The sequence below is a fragment of the Hippoglossus stenolepis genome, chromosome 13 (assembly GCF_022539355.2).
Source record: "Hippoglossus stenolepis isolate QCI-W04-F060 chromosome 13, HSTE1.2, whole genome shotgun sequence".
NCBI lineage: Eukaryota > Metazoa > Chordata > Actinopteri > Pleuronectiformes > Pleuronectidae > Hippoglossus > Hippoglossus stenolepis.
This window is the reverse complement of record NC_061495.1, coordinates 14,538,703-14,557,619: the sequence shown is the minus strand read 5'-3', so window position 1 is coordinate 14,557,619 and position 18,917 is coordinate 14,538,703. Positions and strand designations below refer to the sequence as shown.

General features: G+C 43.9%; 1 protein-coding gene across 6 annotated transcripts in view; it reads left to right on the top strand.

Moving 5' to 3' along the window:
• The first annotated feature begins 550 nt into the window (after nucleotides 1–550).
• mid1 (midline 1) overlaps nucleotides 551–18,917 on the top strand; it is a 29,965-nt gene continuing 11,598 nt past the window's right edge. The window contains exons 1-2 of one of the 6 annotated variants that reach the window (XM_035174006.2): nucleotides 551–663; nucleotides 16,629–17,350. In XM_035174006.2, coding sequence (XP_035029897.1) covers nucleotides 16,685–17,350 — 666 coding nt within the window. In that variant the 5' untranslated portion in view covers nucleotides 551–663; nucleotides 16,629–16,684. Of the gene's footprint in view, nucleotides 664–4,804; nucleotides 4,937–7,346; nucleotides 7,471–9,050; nucleotides 9,300–14,652; nucleotides 14,958–16,628; nucleotides 17,351–18,917 lie in introns of those variants that run through there. The other 5 variants (XM_035174007.2, XM_035174008.2, XM_035174005.2 and 2 more) reach the window with 5 other exon arrangements.

Below are 18,917 nucleotides of genomic sequence, written 5' to 3'. Positions count from 1 at the left end.
CTCTCTTGCTTAATAGCATTTTTTTTCTCTCTGCTGCTCTCTGCCTGCTGCAGGCTTCTGTAGATGCTTAAGCTTGAGCCTTATGTTTTCTGCGCTTGGTAACTCAATGGAGCTGCCTGTGGCGCAGGGGAGAAGCACTTTATCCCTATTATCAGATGGTGATTTACAATATATCACCACCCAATCCAGCCTCGCACACACTTTCACATTTTTTTCGTTTTCTCTTCACCTGCATATTATGTGGAAATCTAATTATTAAAAGCACCATTGCCATTGTCAGTGATCAGATACGAGTTTTTGGCTGATTTTCAGGATGATATGTGGAGTTAATGAGCGTCCTCCTCTTTTGTTCCATGCAACGCCAGCTCACCAAAGGGTTAAGTGTTTCCAGTCTCCTGTGCAAACCTGTAGAGCAGATGAGTAGCAAGAAGTGTGTGTCAGTGAGGTATGTGTGTGTGTGTGTGTGGGGGGAGGTGTGTGTGTGTCTGTGTGTGTGTGTGTACACCCCGACGAAAAGGGAGTGTACATGCAGACAGTGCACCTTCAGCCTCCTGTCTGTTTCACCTCAGGGGAAGTGCCAGCTGCTCAACAGTCATGCTCTGTAGCAGCCTAGTATTTATTCACCAGGGAGAGACACTTAACACTGCAGCCATGGGGAAGCAGGTAAGATCTGATAAAGAAACAGTAAGTGGTATTGAGTTAAATGAGTTTAATCAGCGCTGGGTCTTAAATTTTGTTTCACAGAATAGCAATAAAAAAACAATCCTGTGGGACTTGATGTTAAATCAGAAATAATGCTGATGCATTAAGCCCAATCAACTTCCTGCCTTGGAAAAGATTTGTAATAGTTCTCCTGCAATACACATCATTAACTTCACATTATGTGTAATACCAGGATTTCTCTACATGCCGCACAGTCAGGAAAATATTAAATGCACACTCATGCACAACCCGGTTTTCACAAGACGAAGGCAGCACATTTTACACAATCACTGAAGGAGTGTTGGTTGTTTGTGTTTCTTTGTATGGGAAAGTTAATTCAGAGACAGAGCCAGATATGTTATCAAGTTCAGTCTTGTTTGCACATGCGGCACAACTGCTGACAGGAGAAATCTGCCTCCTCATAAAGGTGCTGCTGGCAAATAATTATTATAGCCCAAAATACAAAAACATTTCTTGAGCATGGGGAACAATTGCTCGTCGTTTCTGTCATTGTGTGCAAGGTTCTTTTGTATTTTTTACAAGCGTAAACGTGGATTTTCAATGACTCGGCAAGTTCTTTTTCTTTTTTTTGGTGTGAACTTAAGCAATGTTATGTCGGCCTGAGCGAGAACAGAAGGCGTAATTGTGCCAAATAGCTGCGGATAGGGAACTCTGGTTAATTCATTTTGGTTCCCCCCATGCACACATCTGGTTCTGCTATTGCGCTGAGATGCCCTCATTCCCTCAGTTTGGAGAGAATAAAAACCTAAGTTTTCTTTCTTGCTATTTCTGTTTTGTGAATTAGATCCATTGTATGAACTGGCCCGTGAAGAGAAGACAATTCACTGTACTATTATTTTCCCTCAGTGCGTTGGACGTATGGTGATTTGAATCTCGCGCAGCTCTGTGTCTTCTTTCCCTTTTTCCCCCGAGTGATAAACACGACTGTCTCCGTCAGGTCAGCGGTGCCAGCTCCATCAGCAGCTGTGAAATCTCCGGGCCTGCTTGTTGTGACAGGGCGCGAGCGGAAGCTGGTACAGTCTCATTGTTAGAGCCAATAACTGTTCATGGAAGTGGCGTGTGTGTGTGTGTGTGTGTGTGTGTGTGTGTGTGTGTGTGTGTGTGTGTGTGTGTGTGTGTGTGCGTGTGTGTGCGTGCGTGTGTGTGTGTGTGTGTGTGTGAAGAATATTCTTATATCAACGATACCTCCGCGGGAAGAGCAAATGTTTAATCCACGTTGAACTCCAAAGAATGTGCTTCTCAGGCCAAGACGGAGGAATGTGCTCTCCTCAGTCTTGAAGGAATGCTTTGTTGACATGTAGATGGAGAGTAAAGTGGGAATATTTCCTAGGGCCACACTGAAACCAGGGAGAAAACTGATCGCTCTGACTGTCTTTTAACCTTCGGAGCATCGAGTAACGCTGCAGAGACCGGCCTCTTGCATCTATTCTCTTTGTACACCGGTTATCGCTGATGGTGCAAGCTGCAGCAGTGGAAAACGCTGTTGGAAGTCGCTCTCCCTGAACAGAGGGTGTTTTGAAATCGTCCCTCAGCTCGGATGCAGCCGACCCAGATACCGACAGCTGGACCTCTGCCTCTGGCTCCGACGGTCTCCTTGGACACATGAACACGACAAACCACAACAGATGTTCAGCCCTCCTCCAGCATTTCTTGGTGTAGGAGGTCTCATTTTCTCTGAATAGGAGGACAGAGAGAACAGTGTGTGGGTCTCAAAAGTCCTCTTAGCAGTTTTATACCTGGCTACATTGAATATATAATGTCTTTAAAGCCACTGCTGATGTGACTGTGTATTCAGGAGCTGGGTTTCGGCTGGAGTTTGCAGACGCGAGGGTGGTTGAGTGTTTCAGCAGCACGATAAGATAACATAAGTGTTGTTGAAGGGAGATTCTTGATAAAGATGTGACGCTCAGATTTTTTTTCTCCTATCCCTCAGAAGCTGGAAGCAATTACAGGCTTCTCCCAGCAGCAAAGAATGTAGCAGACGTTCACCGCACCCTTTCATAAGAATCTTTTTCTTTTTTTCATGAAAAAATACAAAATAAAAGCAGAGACTTTCAGGCTATGAGGATGTGGTGAGGACTAAATATAAGACATGACCTTACTTTCCCAAAACTCAGTCGCTGTTTTATTTCCGATGAGACAGTTCCAGACAGTAATTGTGTTGCATTCAAAGAACAACTGGTTGTTATGGTCTGTGATCTTTGATCATATCATAACTTTGTTTTAATCATTCAACGAGGGCCAGATCATAAACCAATTTCATACACCACTTCAAACATTATCAAAGTGTCTCAATGGTCCTGCTCATTACAATTACCAGGTGAAGATTCCATAGGTGCTACATGGGCTCGGGAACCAACCGAGACCATCAAGCACCCAAGTGTGCCAGCACAGTCAGGGCTGAATTTCATGTCACTCCGGATCAATGGCAGATCTTCGATTTTTCTACATCAGGGGCCATAAAGGGGCCACAATTTACACAAAGGGGCCATTTATATGCCCAACATCAATGCACAATTTCCTGATTTAGTAAGTCCAAAGTCATTCCTTGTTGTTTTTTCAAAACATAACAAATTGTCATATTTATTGTTAGTGTTGTTAGTAAGTGACTAGTGACAGGAAAGGGGCACTTCAGTGGCCAATTAGATTCAGCTGGGGCCAGGGGCTACTGGATCCGCCCCTGCACCAGATGATCCAATCCGAACATACAAAAGGAACGACAATGGAGTGTGACAACAAATCTAATTTGAATATTCAGTAGTTGTTTGCGCCTGTAGGTTAGAGTTAGGGTTTGTGTTGTCCATGGTTTTTGCATAAGGTTTATTTTGGGCACGGGGATCGAGTTTTCAACTGTTAATAGCACTCAGTGACAGAAACACAGACCGGCGCCGAGGCCTCAGACAGATTCTTTTACACAAAATTCAATCACACCAGTCTGCACCACAGCATTTATTTGTTTCCTACAACGCATCAGAGAGGAGGACTGGACGGAGCATCGATCCTGTTGTTGGCAAAACGACCAACACAGCGCCAACAAGGCTGCAGCATTTTCAGGGGAAAAGAATCAATTCCGGGTCAATGCCCTCAACAGTCCTATATGTTCTGCCAGCTAATCATAAAGCGCTCTGAATGCATGTAGACAGTGGCCGATGCGATTGGCTCAGCAGCTCTTTTGCACACTCTGGATTCTACCCAGAATGCTTGCAATAAACAGCATTTAGCAATTAAAGTCTCAGGGATATCACCTCGAGTAACACCTCTGTGTTGAGAGTTGGAGATAAATTGCGGTAAGTGTTAATTGGCTCGGTACTAACGTGTTCATTTATTTAATGATGTTTGTTGTGTTGCTTGGTTATTTTCCCCGGGGATGAAAGCAATTAAAATCTTGAGCCTTTGCCACGATGAGGTCCGGCCATGCGCTCATCTTATTGTTCACTGGCAAAACAAGGAGTGGCGGCTTTGGACTCGTCCTAGTTGGGGAAAACAATTATCTCCGCTCAGATCAGGGTTTGCTCTGGAAAAAGACGACCGTGCGCTAACTCAATTAGACGTGTGCAGTCAGAGTTTAATTGCTGAGAGCTCAATGACAAACACGACATGATGAAGATGTTCTGTTTTGTCCTTTTGCTCGGATGTGGTGCACAATCTGATGAGTGCATTTTTTTCCCCCAGTTTGTGTAGAGCCGAATATGAAATGCATCGACGCAGCACAGCCCTGGAGACTGATCCCATCTGTTCGGGGCCTGCCTGTGTAGTCAGGAACTCATCACAATGTGGTCCCCAAGGTTTATGCAACCCCCCCACCCCCCTTTGTCTCTCCATTTGTTACCTCTTTGTTTTATTGCTGAGAGGGCGGGGAGCCCGGGGCAAGAGCACACAACCCCAGAGATGAGGAGGAGGGGGTTGGTTGGTTGGTTGGTTGGTTGGTGGACCTGAGTCTTAATGGACACAGCATCCATGAGATGGCCCAGTGCAAGTGATGCTTCCTGGACATGTTTTACGCTTGCGTGAACTCAGGGCTCGGGCAGGGCGGGGCGGGGTAGGGTTGGGGAGCTCTAGCCATGAGGGAGGGAGTGTGGAAGGAGACGAGTGTAGCCAGGATGCTACTGCATGTTTTGTTTTGTCTTCCGCCCATGTGCAACTGAAAGAGAAAGAGGCATCAGAGGGAGTTGCATCTTCCTGGGCTTTAGAGGATCACCCCGGACAATAGCACGTAAGTCAGGCTTATTCAGCTTATTTTTTATGGCTGCTGTGTCATTGGAAAAGTTGCAATGATTGGATTCAGTCAGCAATATCTGCTGGAGTTTATCCTTCTGCTGATCAGATGTGTCTCCTCTTTCTCTCTTTTCTGCGTAACGTCGATTTTGAACGCCTCAGATTACATTTATATTGAAGGACTCCTTTGTTCAGTGCACTTTCTAATGGCTGCTGCAGCAAGGTGAGGAATAAACCCTCTAACAGAATGATGAAGCTTACAAATGTCTGCTAGTCTGCTCCCTGGGAGAAATCCTGTTTCCTTTTTCTCCCCCATCATCATATTTCACAGCCTATTTTGTTCCAACTTCTTATCTTCTCCTTCAGGAGGCCTTTTCTGGCCCTTTTCAGGTCTTTTCCCAATTAATACAGCTTGATGTGCCAGCCGCCACTGAGAGAACCGCCTCAGGCAGCAAATGGCCTTATTTAGTGGGGATGAATATTCATTTGTTTTGAATAATTATTTCAACAGTGCTGTTACTTATTGATAAGGGAATATATGTACAGCATAATCCAAGATGTTTTTTTCTATAATTTCCAGAAGTAATTTTGCAGGGATTAAACCTAGAACATAAACATCTTGATTGTCACTTATACAAATACATTAACACAACATATAACTGTTATTGTCAGCCTCCCAACATCTGGACTGGATTAAATCATGACTTTATGTCCTATTAATTGCTATGCTGGAACATTCAGTTTCTCTTTTGTCGAAGATGTCAAATATTTGGATTTATAAACTGTGCATGATATTTGTTTGGAGTGCTGGAAGTTCAGCTGGTATTTTCGTCAATTTCTGCAGACAGAGACTTTGTGTGTTAGCCTGGATTTGGGTTTCCAGTGGGCGAGGTGGGGACAGACACTCAGACCACAGCCCAGACAAGTTTTTAGGGATGTCTAAAACAGAGGGAGACATTTTTTTTTTTACACTTAATGCTTCTTACAGTTCAGAGAGGGGATGCGAGTTTGGATGGATCCTGGAGCAGTAAACCATTTTCACCTTTCAAAAAAAAAAAACACTGGCCTCAAATGTCACCATTACTCCACAATCCATGTAAATATCATGGGTTTTATGGCGTCTTATTGCAGTGAAATGAATCTTGATGTGAACGTGTGAAGTGGCGAGGTCATTATCCCGTTGCGGGGCGCTGCGAGGCCTTGGGCGGCGCTGCAAATACTTACTCGTCCAGATTCCCTTTGCCGCTGTAAATTACCGAATCTGCGGCGCACATCTGATTAGCGGTGTGAGGATAATGTAGCATCGCTGTCTGTGTGTTTTACACGGGAAATTGATTTGTGCTGTGCTGTTTACAAATCCATTAGTGTGTTAGTGACGTGGGCAGAATAACTCACACAAGAGGCCGTGCTTGAATCGACCGTTGCCTCTCCTGGCTTGTGGGCCTTAAGAGGGGAGTTGTGGTCAGTGGGAGTAGAGTGACCCCCTCTCAGGTCCCGCTAACAATGTCCTGCTAACAATGTCACAATATGTGTCTTTTTCCCCGACAAAACGCAGCCGTCTTTAGATTGGCAGGGGACGTCGGAAAGAGTGACAGACAGCAGTGGGCTTGACTGAGGAACAAACTGAGGCTGTGAAGAGCGAGCGGAAGGTTTGCCAGTGAAAAGATTAGAGTGGCATCTGGCTCGAGTGCCAAGATGCATCGCTGCTTTCGCCACACTGTCATGGCAACGGAAGCTTTGCGCCGCTCTCCCAGTCTCCCCAGCGAGTGTCCAGACTGTACCAAAGAGCCATTTAAAGTGCTTGTGATTCTCCACGTTGACCCCGGCGTTCACCTGCAGTTAATCATGTTACAACGTAAATGGCTCCTTCTTAGGTTCCCCTGCGTTAACGAGACCTTTGCGACGCCAGCGTTTGATTACTCACTCATTTCCGCGGCTTTATTTTCCTCTTGAATGACATGTAAATGAGCGCGCTGCATTAAAAAGTCTATTATACAGGTTCACGTAACCTCAGCTGAGCATCTCGACAGGCCCATCCATCCCCGTCGCTCCCATTTGTCATGCAGGGCACCTCTGCTCCCCGGTGACCAATCAGGAGCGCCTCCTCGTGTGGCTGAAAGCACCCACCCCCCTCGCCGCCTCATCATCAGACGTGATTGACAGCATCCCACAGGAAGGAGGGAGGGGGGTTATTTACCTCCCTATGTTCTCATGGGAGTAAGTTAATGATCCCAGCCAACAAAATAATACAAAGCGAGGGAGAAAGCCTGAGAAGTCTGCGCCGGGGTTGAAGCATTTGGAGCAGTTTGGGCTTCCTTTAGAGAGGATTAGAGGAGGAGAAGAAACTGTGTGAAGGGACTTTCAGAGATAAACGGTGAGACAGATGAAGCAGCAGAGCCCAGACAGAAAGCAGGAGCTGAGGGGAGGCTTCTGAGGAAAGCCAGTGTATTCAGAGAAATCTCTTCCCGGGCTTTATTGCTGTTCGTCACCTGGACTATGGACCGGCTGACTGACTGACTAACAGACCGAGAGGTAAGGGATGATCTGTAATTCCAGTGGGGGACACTTTAAAGTCGACTTTGGACTTGAGAAAGTTTTGGTGCACTTGAATAAATGTGCATTGCTGTATCCATGCGTGCACTTTTCTCCACGCAGATTTTTGACATTTTGAAATCAATTACTTAGCACATTATGCACATACTGAGGCTCCTATTGTATTTTGCACTGGGTGTCATGGAATCACCAAGATACCAGTGTGTTTATGTGACTCTTCAGGTCTTTATCTGCCCTCTCATACTTTACAATCTAAGTTGTTTTCATTGCTCTCACCTTTCGCCTTCATACTTTATTGAACCCTGCAGGCGAAACTGCAACACAAGAACTCCTGGCAGGCGCCCGGAGTCGCTGCTATTCCAAATCAATCCGTGTCTCGTGTGCGCCGGTTTTACCGCATAACAAAAACATTTGCTTTACACAGAGTTACTGTATCAACAACGCTGATTTGACGTGGCTGACAAGGTCTTCTCAGGTAAAAGACGCCTCCAACTACAAACCTCAGACCTCAACAGTTTCACAGCGAGCGTGTTCTCAGACACAGAGCCGAGGAAATCGATGGTACCTCATTATGTGATCAGCATCGCCGTTGTTTGGATGCCAAGTGTGTCAGCCAGCACATGTTGGGGAACATTTTCCATGTAGCTGAAGACTGCTGAACAGATGTCACGAATCTGAGGCAACTTGCTGCTCTCTGTAAGTCAGCTGTCTGAGCCGCAGCACATTCCTGCGTGTTCATGTTTTCCGTGAATGTGTTTCCATGAGAAAACTAAAGGCTGGGATCACTGATAAGAACTTAAGTTGTCGAGTTAGTGCGGTTTTCTTGATCAACATCTGGACCAACCAACTGCTTAAAGACATGGTTGTTGTGTGGGAAACAATGAAAGGTCTCTGAATTTACCTCTGTTTATCCTAGTTGGAATTTGCTCTGGAGATCTTTTTGCGTTTACATTCAATAAGTCAATCAATCAATCATCAAAGACATTTTATTTGTATAGCCCATTTTCATGAATCACATTTTACTTCCCAGGGCAACATCCTGTGTCCTTAGCCCTCGACAAGAGAGAGGAAAAAAATACCCCAAAAAAAACCTGTTGAACATGCATCAACAAAATAACACGTCTTACAACATTCACGAGAAAAGACAGTGTCTCACACAAGTGTCACAATGTTTCAAGTATTTTATTCCAGATTCATTTGAGTGTATTTTGAACTCACCTCAAGTATGAAACATGTGTCCAACAGCAATGATCCAGACCACGTTTGTTGATAGGAAAGGCAAAGCAGTCGTGGTCGATATTATCTGTGAATGTCATCTCACCAAACTTTGCACAGAAATGTGTTTTTTTATCCACGGGTTGTTTTTGTGGTGTGCAACTCAGCCTTTTCGAACATGTTTATTTGAGGATGAAAGTTTTCTTTTTAATGAGCGTTATGGCAGGACTCCATGCTCTGATAGCACTGTGTGATAGACCAAACCACTGGAGAAGTCCTGCCCCTCTCCCACGATTGGCTAATGCAACAATTTGCAGCCCACTGCGTTGGTGGATGAGTTAGGTACAGTTCTCAGTGAGAGGAAGGGAAAAGGGGTGGAAAGTTTCGATCCCCCTGCTGACAGGCAGCAGACGCAGAGAACCGGGTTAGAGGGTCAGTGCCTCACATGGAGCAGCAGAGACCAGTCACTCATTGATCCGAGCTCTGACCTCTGCAGTGGATGATCTGTGCAGAGACCCCCAAATAATCTACACTGGCGTTTGAAGGTGGTTCTTTTCCTCCGCTGCCTGTTAATGGATGTAATCATGTGGCGGGTAAGTCACAGGGTCACTTTTAATTCAGTCTGTTCTTTACTTTATGTTGCTGTGCCTCTGTGTGTTGCTGCCTAAACACTGAGTCATCACATATTTACAAGTTTCCAGGCAGCAGTTTTCTGTACAAGTGCTGAGTCTGTTCGGCCTTGTTGTGATCACAGATTCCTGCATGTTTTCAACTGTGGGTAATCCTTAAGGGATAAGGTGACTAAGTGAGGAGGCCAAGGGGAATTTTGACATTTTTAAATAGCACTGAAGAGAGATTCAAATTCAGTTTGTCTGCAGTTTCCTGAAATATACTTTTCTACGTGGGCTCTGGCTGAAAGAATGTATTTTGGTTAGGGTAATCCGGTTATTCCTGAATTTACAGTCACATTCCTCCTCTTGTTTCATCATAAAAGTATATTTATTACCTCTACTCAAACTTAAAAGGATCAGCCGAAGCACCGAGGGAGACAAAAACCAGCCTTTTATCCATAATCTGGCAGCAACACAACATTTGCTTCGCGGATAAGATAAAAAGATACAGACGTTTCTCCCCGTTCAACATCCATATGTGCCGCGGTAATAAATCTGGCCCCAGTTTGTGACAGGCCGACACACATAAAAGCACACAGGAGTCTTGTTACAGGGAGATAACGGATGGTAAAAAGTGGGACGTTGCAGTTGGGGTCTGTTGTCGGATCCCTTATTAATTAGTAACTTATCTTGTTCTGGTGAGGAGGAATGCTAGACATCTTCCCACCCAGGCTTCTGATTGCTGCCGTGACAAATAGATATTAAGCTGTCACCATGGCAGCACATTTAGAGGTCTCAGTAGAGAAAACAACACACGGCATTGATTTTAAGTGAAGGGTTAACTGAGATTAACTGGAGGGGGAGTTTGTGAATAGTAATGTTGTTACTGTCTGGTTTTTTGAACTTGTGGTACTGGAAGGAATATAAAATAATGTATTGTTGGAATTTAATACATTTGAAACCTATTTAGAGTTAAAGGTACTTTGTCACCGCTCAGGGTAGTTACTACCAATAACGTTTATTATATATATACAGTTGCAAGGTGCTTTACACGTTAGAAATGAAAAATTTAATAGAAAACATAGTAGAGAATTGGATTAAAAAATATTTGAAAAATAGAGTAGAATAGAACTGAATTGAAAAAATGTTACAGATAAGAAAAAACTCAAAAGATAATAATTAAATAGAAATTATAAAAATAGAAAGAACAGTAGAAAACAACATAAAACAAAAAATGATATTATATCATATAAGATAAAACAATATAATATAATATAATAATATATACCTACTAATAATAAAACGGTTACAGATTAGAAGAGCATACAAATTTTAATTAAATTAAATTAATACTTAAGGCATTTGCTGTGTGTCACACATCTGCCACAAGATGTCGCTCTGTGAATGTTTTCCCTCCGGCTTTATAACCTCACTGTGTCAGTCAGTCGTTTCATGATAAACGCTCCTTCCTCATAGGTCAGGGCTCGGCGTGAGACGAGTCTTTTTGTAAAAATGGACTTTACAGCAGCAGCAGGCTGCAGCCGCCATGTTTGGAGAGTGACTGACTTTCTGTGGAGCTCCTGTGGTTGTGGGGAGGAGACGGTGTTTTCCCGCTGATGCCACCTGCCAAGCCGCAGAGAGGAAATGAGAGCTGGGTGCAGTTTGTGCTGCTGACCACCATGACCTGCACAGACAGAAAACACACAGAGAGAAAGTTGAACTGACCTTTAGAACTCGTTTCCACGTCTCAGTCTGTGAGACACACAGCAGCTACAAACATTACAGACCTTTCTTCATGTGGAGATAAAACATCCTGTTAATGTGAAGGAAGACTTGAGTCCGGGGCTGGGAAATATGGCCGACAGTTATATCAAGATAAACTATTTTATATCAGTAAGTATCAATAATCATCACAATACTTGTCACATTGTTAATTAATATAAGTTTAAATATTTGCATTTTGCTTCTGAGAGAGGAAATGACTTCTAGTTTTAAAATTCTTTTATGAGCAGAGAACAAATGACAAACACTAGATAAACAGCAACATATTTTACTTATCTGATTCAGATCCATAGACTGTATTTAAAGCAGCTCCCTCAAGTAAAGCCAGACCATCTCGATCGCCATCTGGTGGCTGTCTACAGTATTCCTCTTCTGGTTTAATGGATAGGACATGGACTATAATTAAAGGTCAGAGTACAGGATAAATTATTTTTCTCAAAGATGGTCTCTGTCATTTTAAGTAGTTCTTATCACACTGATGTTCAAGTGTTAATTTTTCTAATAAGTTTGGTTTTAATTCGTTATCTGATGTCAGGAAAACGGGGTGAGAGGTCAGGATTGACAGCTGAGACTGACTCGTGATTGGTCGAGCTCATGTATCGACAGGTACATTCTGCCTCAGCTTCATCCCTGGATCCCCTCTAAATGCGACTGCACAGATTCAGGCTGCAAGATGGCTGCATTCGTATCCAGGATGTTTCAGCTTCGTTTCTGTATCGTGAGAGGAAGTGGAAACACGTGGTCCATCTTTATTTGCAGTCTGTGTTTAACACGAGTTTCCCACTTCAGTGCAGAGTGAAAACTTCCTCTGGCACTGTCATTATCTCCCATGTGATCCTGTTTGACAGATTAAAAAAATTCACTGGACCAAATGTTTGGATTTGTAATTAACTTTCCGTCCATAATCGTTTAAATAGCAATAATAAAGGGTTTTGGTCGTGGCCAGGAACCTTGCACAGTTAATCTCAGTAATGTGTGCAGCTGCAGACCAGGTACATTTGTCAGTCTAATCATTTGGCCCGTGCTGCTCCAGCTGTAAATCACATTAGGCCTGAGCGCGCCGCTGCTGAGCTGGCTGCATTTTAAAGGGAGCAGCAACAGGCCACGCATTGGTCACAGCTATGCTGTGAAGACAGGATTACAGATAAATATGTTAGGTGTCTGCCCCGGGAAAGAAGACAAAGAGCAATCGCACTCCCTCAGTCGCTAAATACGCGCTTCGGAGCTGTGATTAAGGCTGATAAAAAACCATGACCAAAGGGATTAGAAAGTGCTTGAGCGGGAAATTGTCTTCCTATCTGAGACATTGTAATTGTTTCATCTCTAAATGACCCATTATTCCCTCATCAAGTAAAACTCAGAATGTTACGTTCCTGCTCGAGTTCATCATCATTTGACAAAGTGCCGGTGTATCACACCTGTCATACCTGCTGATGCTTTTAGCATCATGATTCTGCTGTGAAACACATAAACTAATCTGGCTTTAGTGGTATATAGATGTATTATCGTTTTTGTGATAGGAAACTATGATTTTATATATGATCTTGGTTATTATATACTCTTATTGAGTTTTTGTCATGTCCTTGTCTTAAAGTTAATTTGTTGTTGTTGAGTGAACTGAACTATATGAATCCGATTGGTTGTTATATCTGATGCTTTCTCAACTTTTGGAGCAGTGTAAGAATAGTGAACTTAAAACAGCACACACACCGAACACTGGTAGGCGTATATAAAGTTATGAAACTTCACCCACTCCATTTTTACTTGGTCCTGCATTTAAAGTTTAGTATTGCATAGACATTTGTTCTGTACATGAAACAGCAGCAGCTGCAGCACAAACTCAGCTGACACGGAGGTTATGTTTTCACCTCAGTCTGTCGGGATGTTTATTGGTTTTTAGAAGATTACGCAAACTTTCAAATTTGGCATGGATCTCGGCATGGGGACGGATCTAGGGTTTTTATTTTATGACTGTCTTTACCATTGTGAGATTTTGGATCTTCATGGATCTTGATGAAAAAAATCTGGCATATTCGACTGATATCTATGAGTGCATGTAATTTGGCCTAGCATGCTTTTGTTTAAGGGAACTGCTCAGCCTTGGTAGAGGTATGAGCTCTACGGAATGCCATTCTTGTAAATCTTCTCTTATGGTTCTCCTTGGAAAAAAAAAAAAAAAGTTACACAGTTCCCTCACCGATGTCATCATCAGAAAATTCCATCCCAGTAGTAGATCATACAGAGGAAACCTGGGTTATTCCAGTCACATCGGCATCTCCAGAGCTCATCCCCATCGCTTTGTCTGAAGAGTGCCTTTAATATTAACAGTGCGTATCTGTCTTTCGGGAAAAAAGGATAGTCACTCAGGAGATGCCTTTGAATGACAGGAGAACTCAAACGCAGCACAGCGGGGGGGTGTCTGGAAATAGACACACATGGTCAGCAGATGGTTCCTCTGCGATCCCCACACAAGGGCCAACTGGGGCAGGCGAGGATGCAGCAGATGATGTTGTGCAGAGTCTGTCTTTATTTGTGGACACGTCCGTCAGAGTGGATGCTCAGTGTCCTTCAGCTGTCAGGAGGCTGAATGGGGATTTTGTTCTGATTGTTAGGCAGAGAGGTTCAGTGTGTAAGATTTGGGTGAAAGGGATTATTGGCAGAAATTGAATATAAAATAATCCTTGTGATGTTTCCTTGTGTGTTTCATCAAGCAAGTTTTCTTTACCCTAGAATGGGACCTTTTATATTTAAATACTTTATATAAACATCAGGAGCGGGTCCTCTCTACGGCGGCCGCCATGTTTCTTACATTAGACCAAACTGGACAAACTAAACTCCTCTTGAGTTTTTATGACAACTGAAGGCTACCACAGGTTCTCATGTTTGGAAGGGGAGGGTGAAGTGAGGGGTATTCAGCTGCAACATGCAACTCCACCACTAGATGTCACTAAATTCTACACACTGAACCTTTAAAGCCTGCAGAGGTTTATGATTTTAAAACACCCATGATGTGTATTGCACTTCATAAGCCTCTGGAGGGACAGACAACATCAGGTGATGTCATAAACGTGCTTCCACTTCGCCCCCAATTCTCTTTTTTCCCACGTTACGGTTGAGTCCCGCTGCCTCTCATCCACGTTTGTGTCTTCAGCCTTTCTCTCTAAATCCCCAGAGGCAAAACCCAAGAAAAGTTCCAATCCACTCTTCCACAGCATTGTGTGTCTAGAAGCAGAGGGATGATCGCACATTGAAACCTGAAACGCTTTGTGTTTCTAAATGGGCCAGGCTGAGAGGACACTAACCTGCCTGTGAGGACACTGTCTGGGGCTCTGCATAATCCTGCAGCCTCTGCTTATTTGATGATTTGACCCGCCTCTCTCTCTCTCTCTCTCTCTCTCTCTCTCTCTCTCTCTCTCTCTCTGCCTCTCTCGCTCTATCTCCTACTCTCTCCCTCTCCCTCTCTCTCTCTTGCTCAGTCCCTCTCACTTCTGTCTGCACTCACTCTCTCTCTCTCTCTCTCTCTCTCTCTCTCTCTCTCTCTCTCTCTCTCTCTCTCTCTCCTTCCAGTACTGGCCAGAGCTCCAGCTGTAGGTGGAGCTGGCTTTCCTGGAATTGTCGGGCAACTTTTCCTGTTGTGCTTGCTTTACCGCTTGCTCAATCTCTTGCTTTAATGACAGCTCGGCTGCAGGATTACTAGGGGGGCTGCGAAGACTGGAGCCATCTGGACGCCACTCTCCGCAGCATGCTGGGGCCAACGGCTGCTGCGTTTGTTGTCATAAATATATTTTCATGATTCAGGTCAGAAGTTTTCCTTCAGCAGAAATGTCTCGGAAGAGCAAAATGGGGCGAGATCCATCGGTGGGTAAAGTAAACTGTGTATGAATGGAAGAGCTTTTGTGGAGTGCATACTTGACTCGGGGCTCAGTGTTATTTTACAAGCTGTTTCTGTAACTTGGTGATGACATCAGAGGATAAGCGTCTTTGCATTGTGTTCGCAACACAAAGCTCTTTAGTCAGTTTTCAGTATTCAGGTCTGCCGGGCTGAACTGACAACTCAACCTGTTTGACGAGACCTGCAGAACCACAGGGGCCGCTATGTTGTTGCTGGGAGCTCTTGCTGAAAATGATTTGAAGTTGTCTCGGGTTTCAGAGTGAAACCTTGAAACCTGAAGTTTCATGTGTCACAGTTGGATTTCGGGAGTTACTTGTGAGCAGAGTTCATGAAATGATCTGAAATATGAAAGAGGATGAATGTTTAAATACAAACGTTAAAATGATATATATGTCAAGAGGCATGATGTTTAACATATTTGATTTAAGACCGTACTCCTCTCAGAACTTTTAGACATTTCTTTTTTAAAAAACAAACTTGCACAGGAAACAAAGGCCCACAGATGCATCACAGCCTCCAGAGACAAGTGCAACAATCGCCTCTTGTTTTGTACAGTGCCGTAGGATGATGTCTGTGGAGATTTGAATAGAATGGCAAGGAACAGACCCAGGTCTGTGGCTCAGAGGTAATTGCTCTATCCTCAAAACTTCAAAAAAGCTACTTGTGTCGGACTCTCCTGATAATGAGCTTTTGCCTTCTTCGCACATAATGAGTGGAGGTAGAGGGTTTCGCATAGAGCGACGCTGTGAGCACAGTGTGTCCACTCGCAGCTGGGGTGTCTGACCGGCCGGGAACAAAGGCTTAGTGTCTGTGATAGTGTGGAGCCCCAGCCATCAGCAAGCAGGCCAATAGACTTCTGCTTGGCTGAGCTGTCAGTCCTCACAGGCCTGCGAACTATACAGTAGAGAGTGGAACACATGGGGACAAGCTAGACTGTTCCTGTGCCAAATTGAAATGAGCCGCTGCGGCATTCTTAAAAGTTGTAAGTTCGGCCAAATAGAGCATACACAAGTCTGTCATGTATGTACACATCATATGCAAACACTGCAGCCTACTCGGTTTAATTTTCCAATTTGCTTCATTTCAATAATCAGATATCTTATATATCTACTCAGATCATATTGATATCCATATTTGACATTGGAAATCAAATAGGATAGGAATTTAAATATTATGTAAATGTTTACAAGCACTTAATAATATACACAAAAGATGCATGTTGTTTTTTTTCAAATTTTTGAAAAAAAAAATTTCAAGGACGCTTGTCTAAACCTGGACATTGGGCTATGAGAACCATTTTTTTCTTAGGTTCATCTGATGATTGCTTTGTTGATCAATTAATTTCGTATTTACTATTAAGATTTTAAGAAAATTTTAAAAAATGCCTAATAATGATAAGATTTTCCGAAAACAAAGGTTACGTCTTCACATAGCTTGTAGCCAAAATGAAAGTCTAAAATCTTCCCAATGGAGAAGCTGAAACAAACAAATCTTCTGGTTATTTGTCAGAAAATTAGTTGTCTATTTATTTTCTAAGGGGGGGACTAATACTCCGCTCTACTGAGGCCAAACAACTTCCACAGTTGAACTCTTTTCATTCCAATCACTTCTGATTTGTTTCCCTGTCATCTTTGCAGATAGCTGATCAGCTTCCCTGGATTTCGCAGACAACCCCTCTTTGTTTCGCCTGAAGATGGAAACACTGGAGTCTGAGCTGACCTGCCCAATCTGTCTGGAGCTCTTCGAGGACCCGCTGCTCTTGCCCTGCGCTCACAGCCTTTGTTTCAACTGCGCCCACCGCATCCTGGTGTCTCACTGCACCCCCAGCGAGCCAATTCAGTCAATCAGCGCCTTCCAGTGCCCTACGTGTCGCTATGTCATCACCCTCAACCAGAGGGGCCTAGAGGGACTCAAGCGCAACGTTACGTTACAGAACATCATCGACCGCTACCAGAAAGCTTCTCTAAGTGGACCTAACTCTCCGAACGAGACCCGGCGCGAGCGAGTCGTCCCCACCAGCAAAGCCATGACCTCTCCCAGTGCCCGGGTGCAGTGTCAATTCTGCGAGCAGGACCCTCCACAGGACGCCGTGAAGACCTGCGTCACTTGTGAGGTGTCGTACTGTGACGAGTGTCTTAAGGCCACCCACCCCAACAAGAAGCCCTTCACGGGCCACCGTCTAATTGAGCCCTTGCTGGATTCCCATCTGCGGGGGCTTATGTGTCTGGAGCACGAGGACGAGAAGGTCAACATGTACTGTGTGACAGATGAGCAGTTGATCTGTGCATTGTGTAAGCTGGTTGGCCGACACCGAGACCACCAAGTGGCAGCCCTCGGCGACCGATACGACAAACTCAAGGTAAGACGTGACGTGTAGCTTGAGGAATGCTCAATGATCTACGATTCACAGAGAAACTGTTCCTACTAATTTTAGCCCCGAGAAACACTTGTTCAACTCCACCTCGCAGTTTATTCAGTATCACAGTACGACAGCCAGACAGCTATTGCTAATTTGTTGAATTTCCATTTTGTAAAAGATATAAGCTGATGTTTGAGCTTGTTGATGTAGAAATGTGTGCACACACTGTGCACACAGTTAATAAGTTTTGACGATTATGTTCTGCTTATAATTCTAATTTCTAACAACCTACATTTCATGCATAGATTTTATTATGTTTTTGACTGTGCATCTGTGATATTGAATAATTGACGAGGAAACTCGGCAAATAGTGGAAACTCGAAACATGCATTGTCATCTGTGATCTTCCTTGCAAATGCAAATAAGTTAATACTGAATAATGTTGTTGCAAATTATTTGCATCTCTGTCAAACATTGTATATTGTAAGTAAACAAATCTACAGCCGCATAGCAAACAAATAACCCTCCAAATTGGACTTCCTTTAGATTTTATAATAGTGTTCTTGTGTGGTAATATTTTATAAAAATCCCACGAAAAGACCAAAATAAACAGTTCATACATCTTTCTTACAAATTTATGCAGTCAAAGCCTCCTCTAGTATTCCATTTACTGTGCTATTGTACTAGGTGGCACGTTCCTTCAATGAAAATGAACACCGCAGTTTATTTTCAGTCAATCCCACTTAGTTTACTATTTCTACCTCAATTTACCATTAGCATACCAAACCCATTCATCCATATGCTTATCCTTTGAGGGTCACAGAGGGTTCACCAGCTGTGGTGAGAGGCAGGGTACGGCCGAGACAGATCGACGGTCTATCACAGGTCTGACACACAGAGAAACTCAACTATTCACACTTAAAGTCGCACACCTACGGGGCCAACTCACCAGACCCGTGAGAGGAACCTGGAGAGCACATGGATGAGGTGATAGCTTGTGTGCATCAGCAACTTTAATGCTAGAACAGATGCAAAGACGTCCGTAGTTCTCTGGTGGGTTGAAACAACCTTGCGATTCGAAGCGATACGGTTCATGGGATTTCTTGAAAGACTGGATGCTCGTGTGTTTGGAATTTGAATTAAGCTTGACTTGAAACAAAGGCAGATGTGTGTTTTTTTTATATAAACAGCATGAAAGTGGAAAGGCTCAAGGTGTAAGAGTCCAGTCTGACAGGTAACTGAGCAGGCAGGCGTCCAGACAAAGCATCCATACAGAGCGTGGTAGGCTGAGCGCGGAGAGAGGCCGGCGATGCGGCGCACAGGCAGAAGAGGTATTAACAAGCAGAATAACAAATCTTCATTGGACTGGACAGAGAAGCAGCCGTAGTGTGTCTCCCCCCCCGAGAGAGCATGACGAGTCTTGTGGGATTAACCAGCCTTTATATGCAGCTTCAGGTATGAGTAGATGATAGCATGGCTGAGGTGCAGGTGAGCTGGAGGGAAAAACAGGAACTAGGAAGTCACGTGCAGCCCACCACACACACACTAACATGGACAGAGGAAAGTA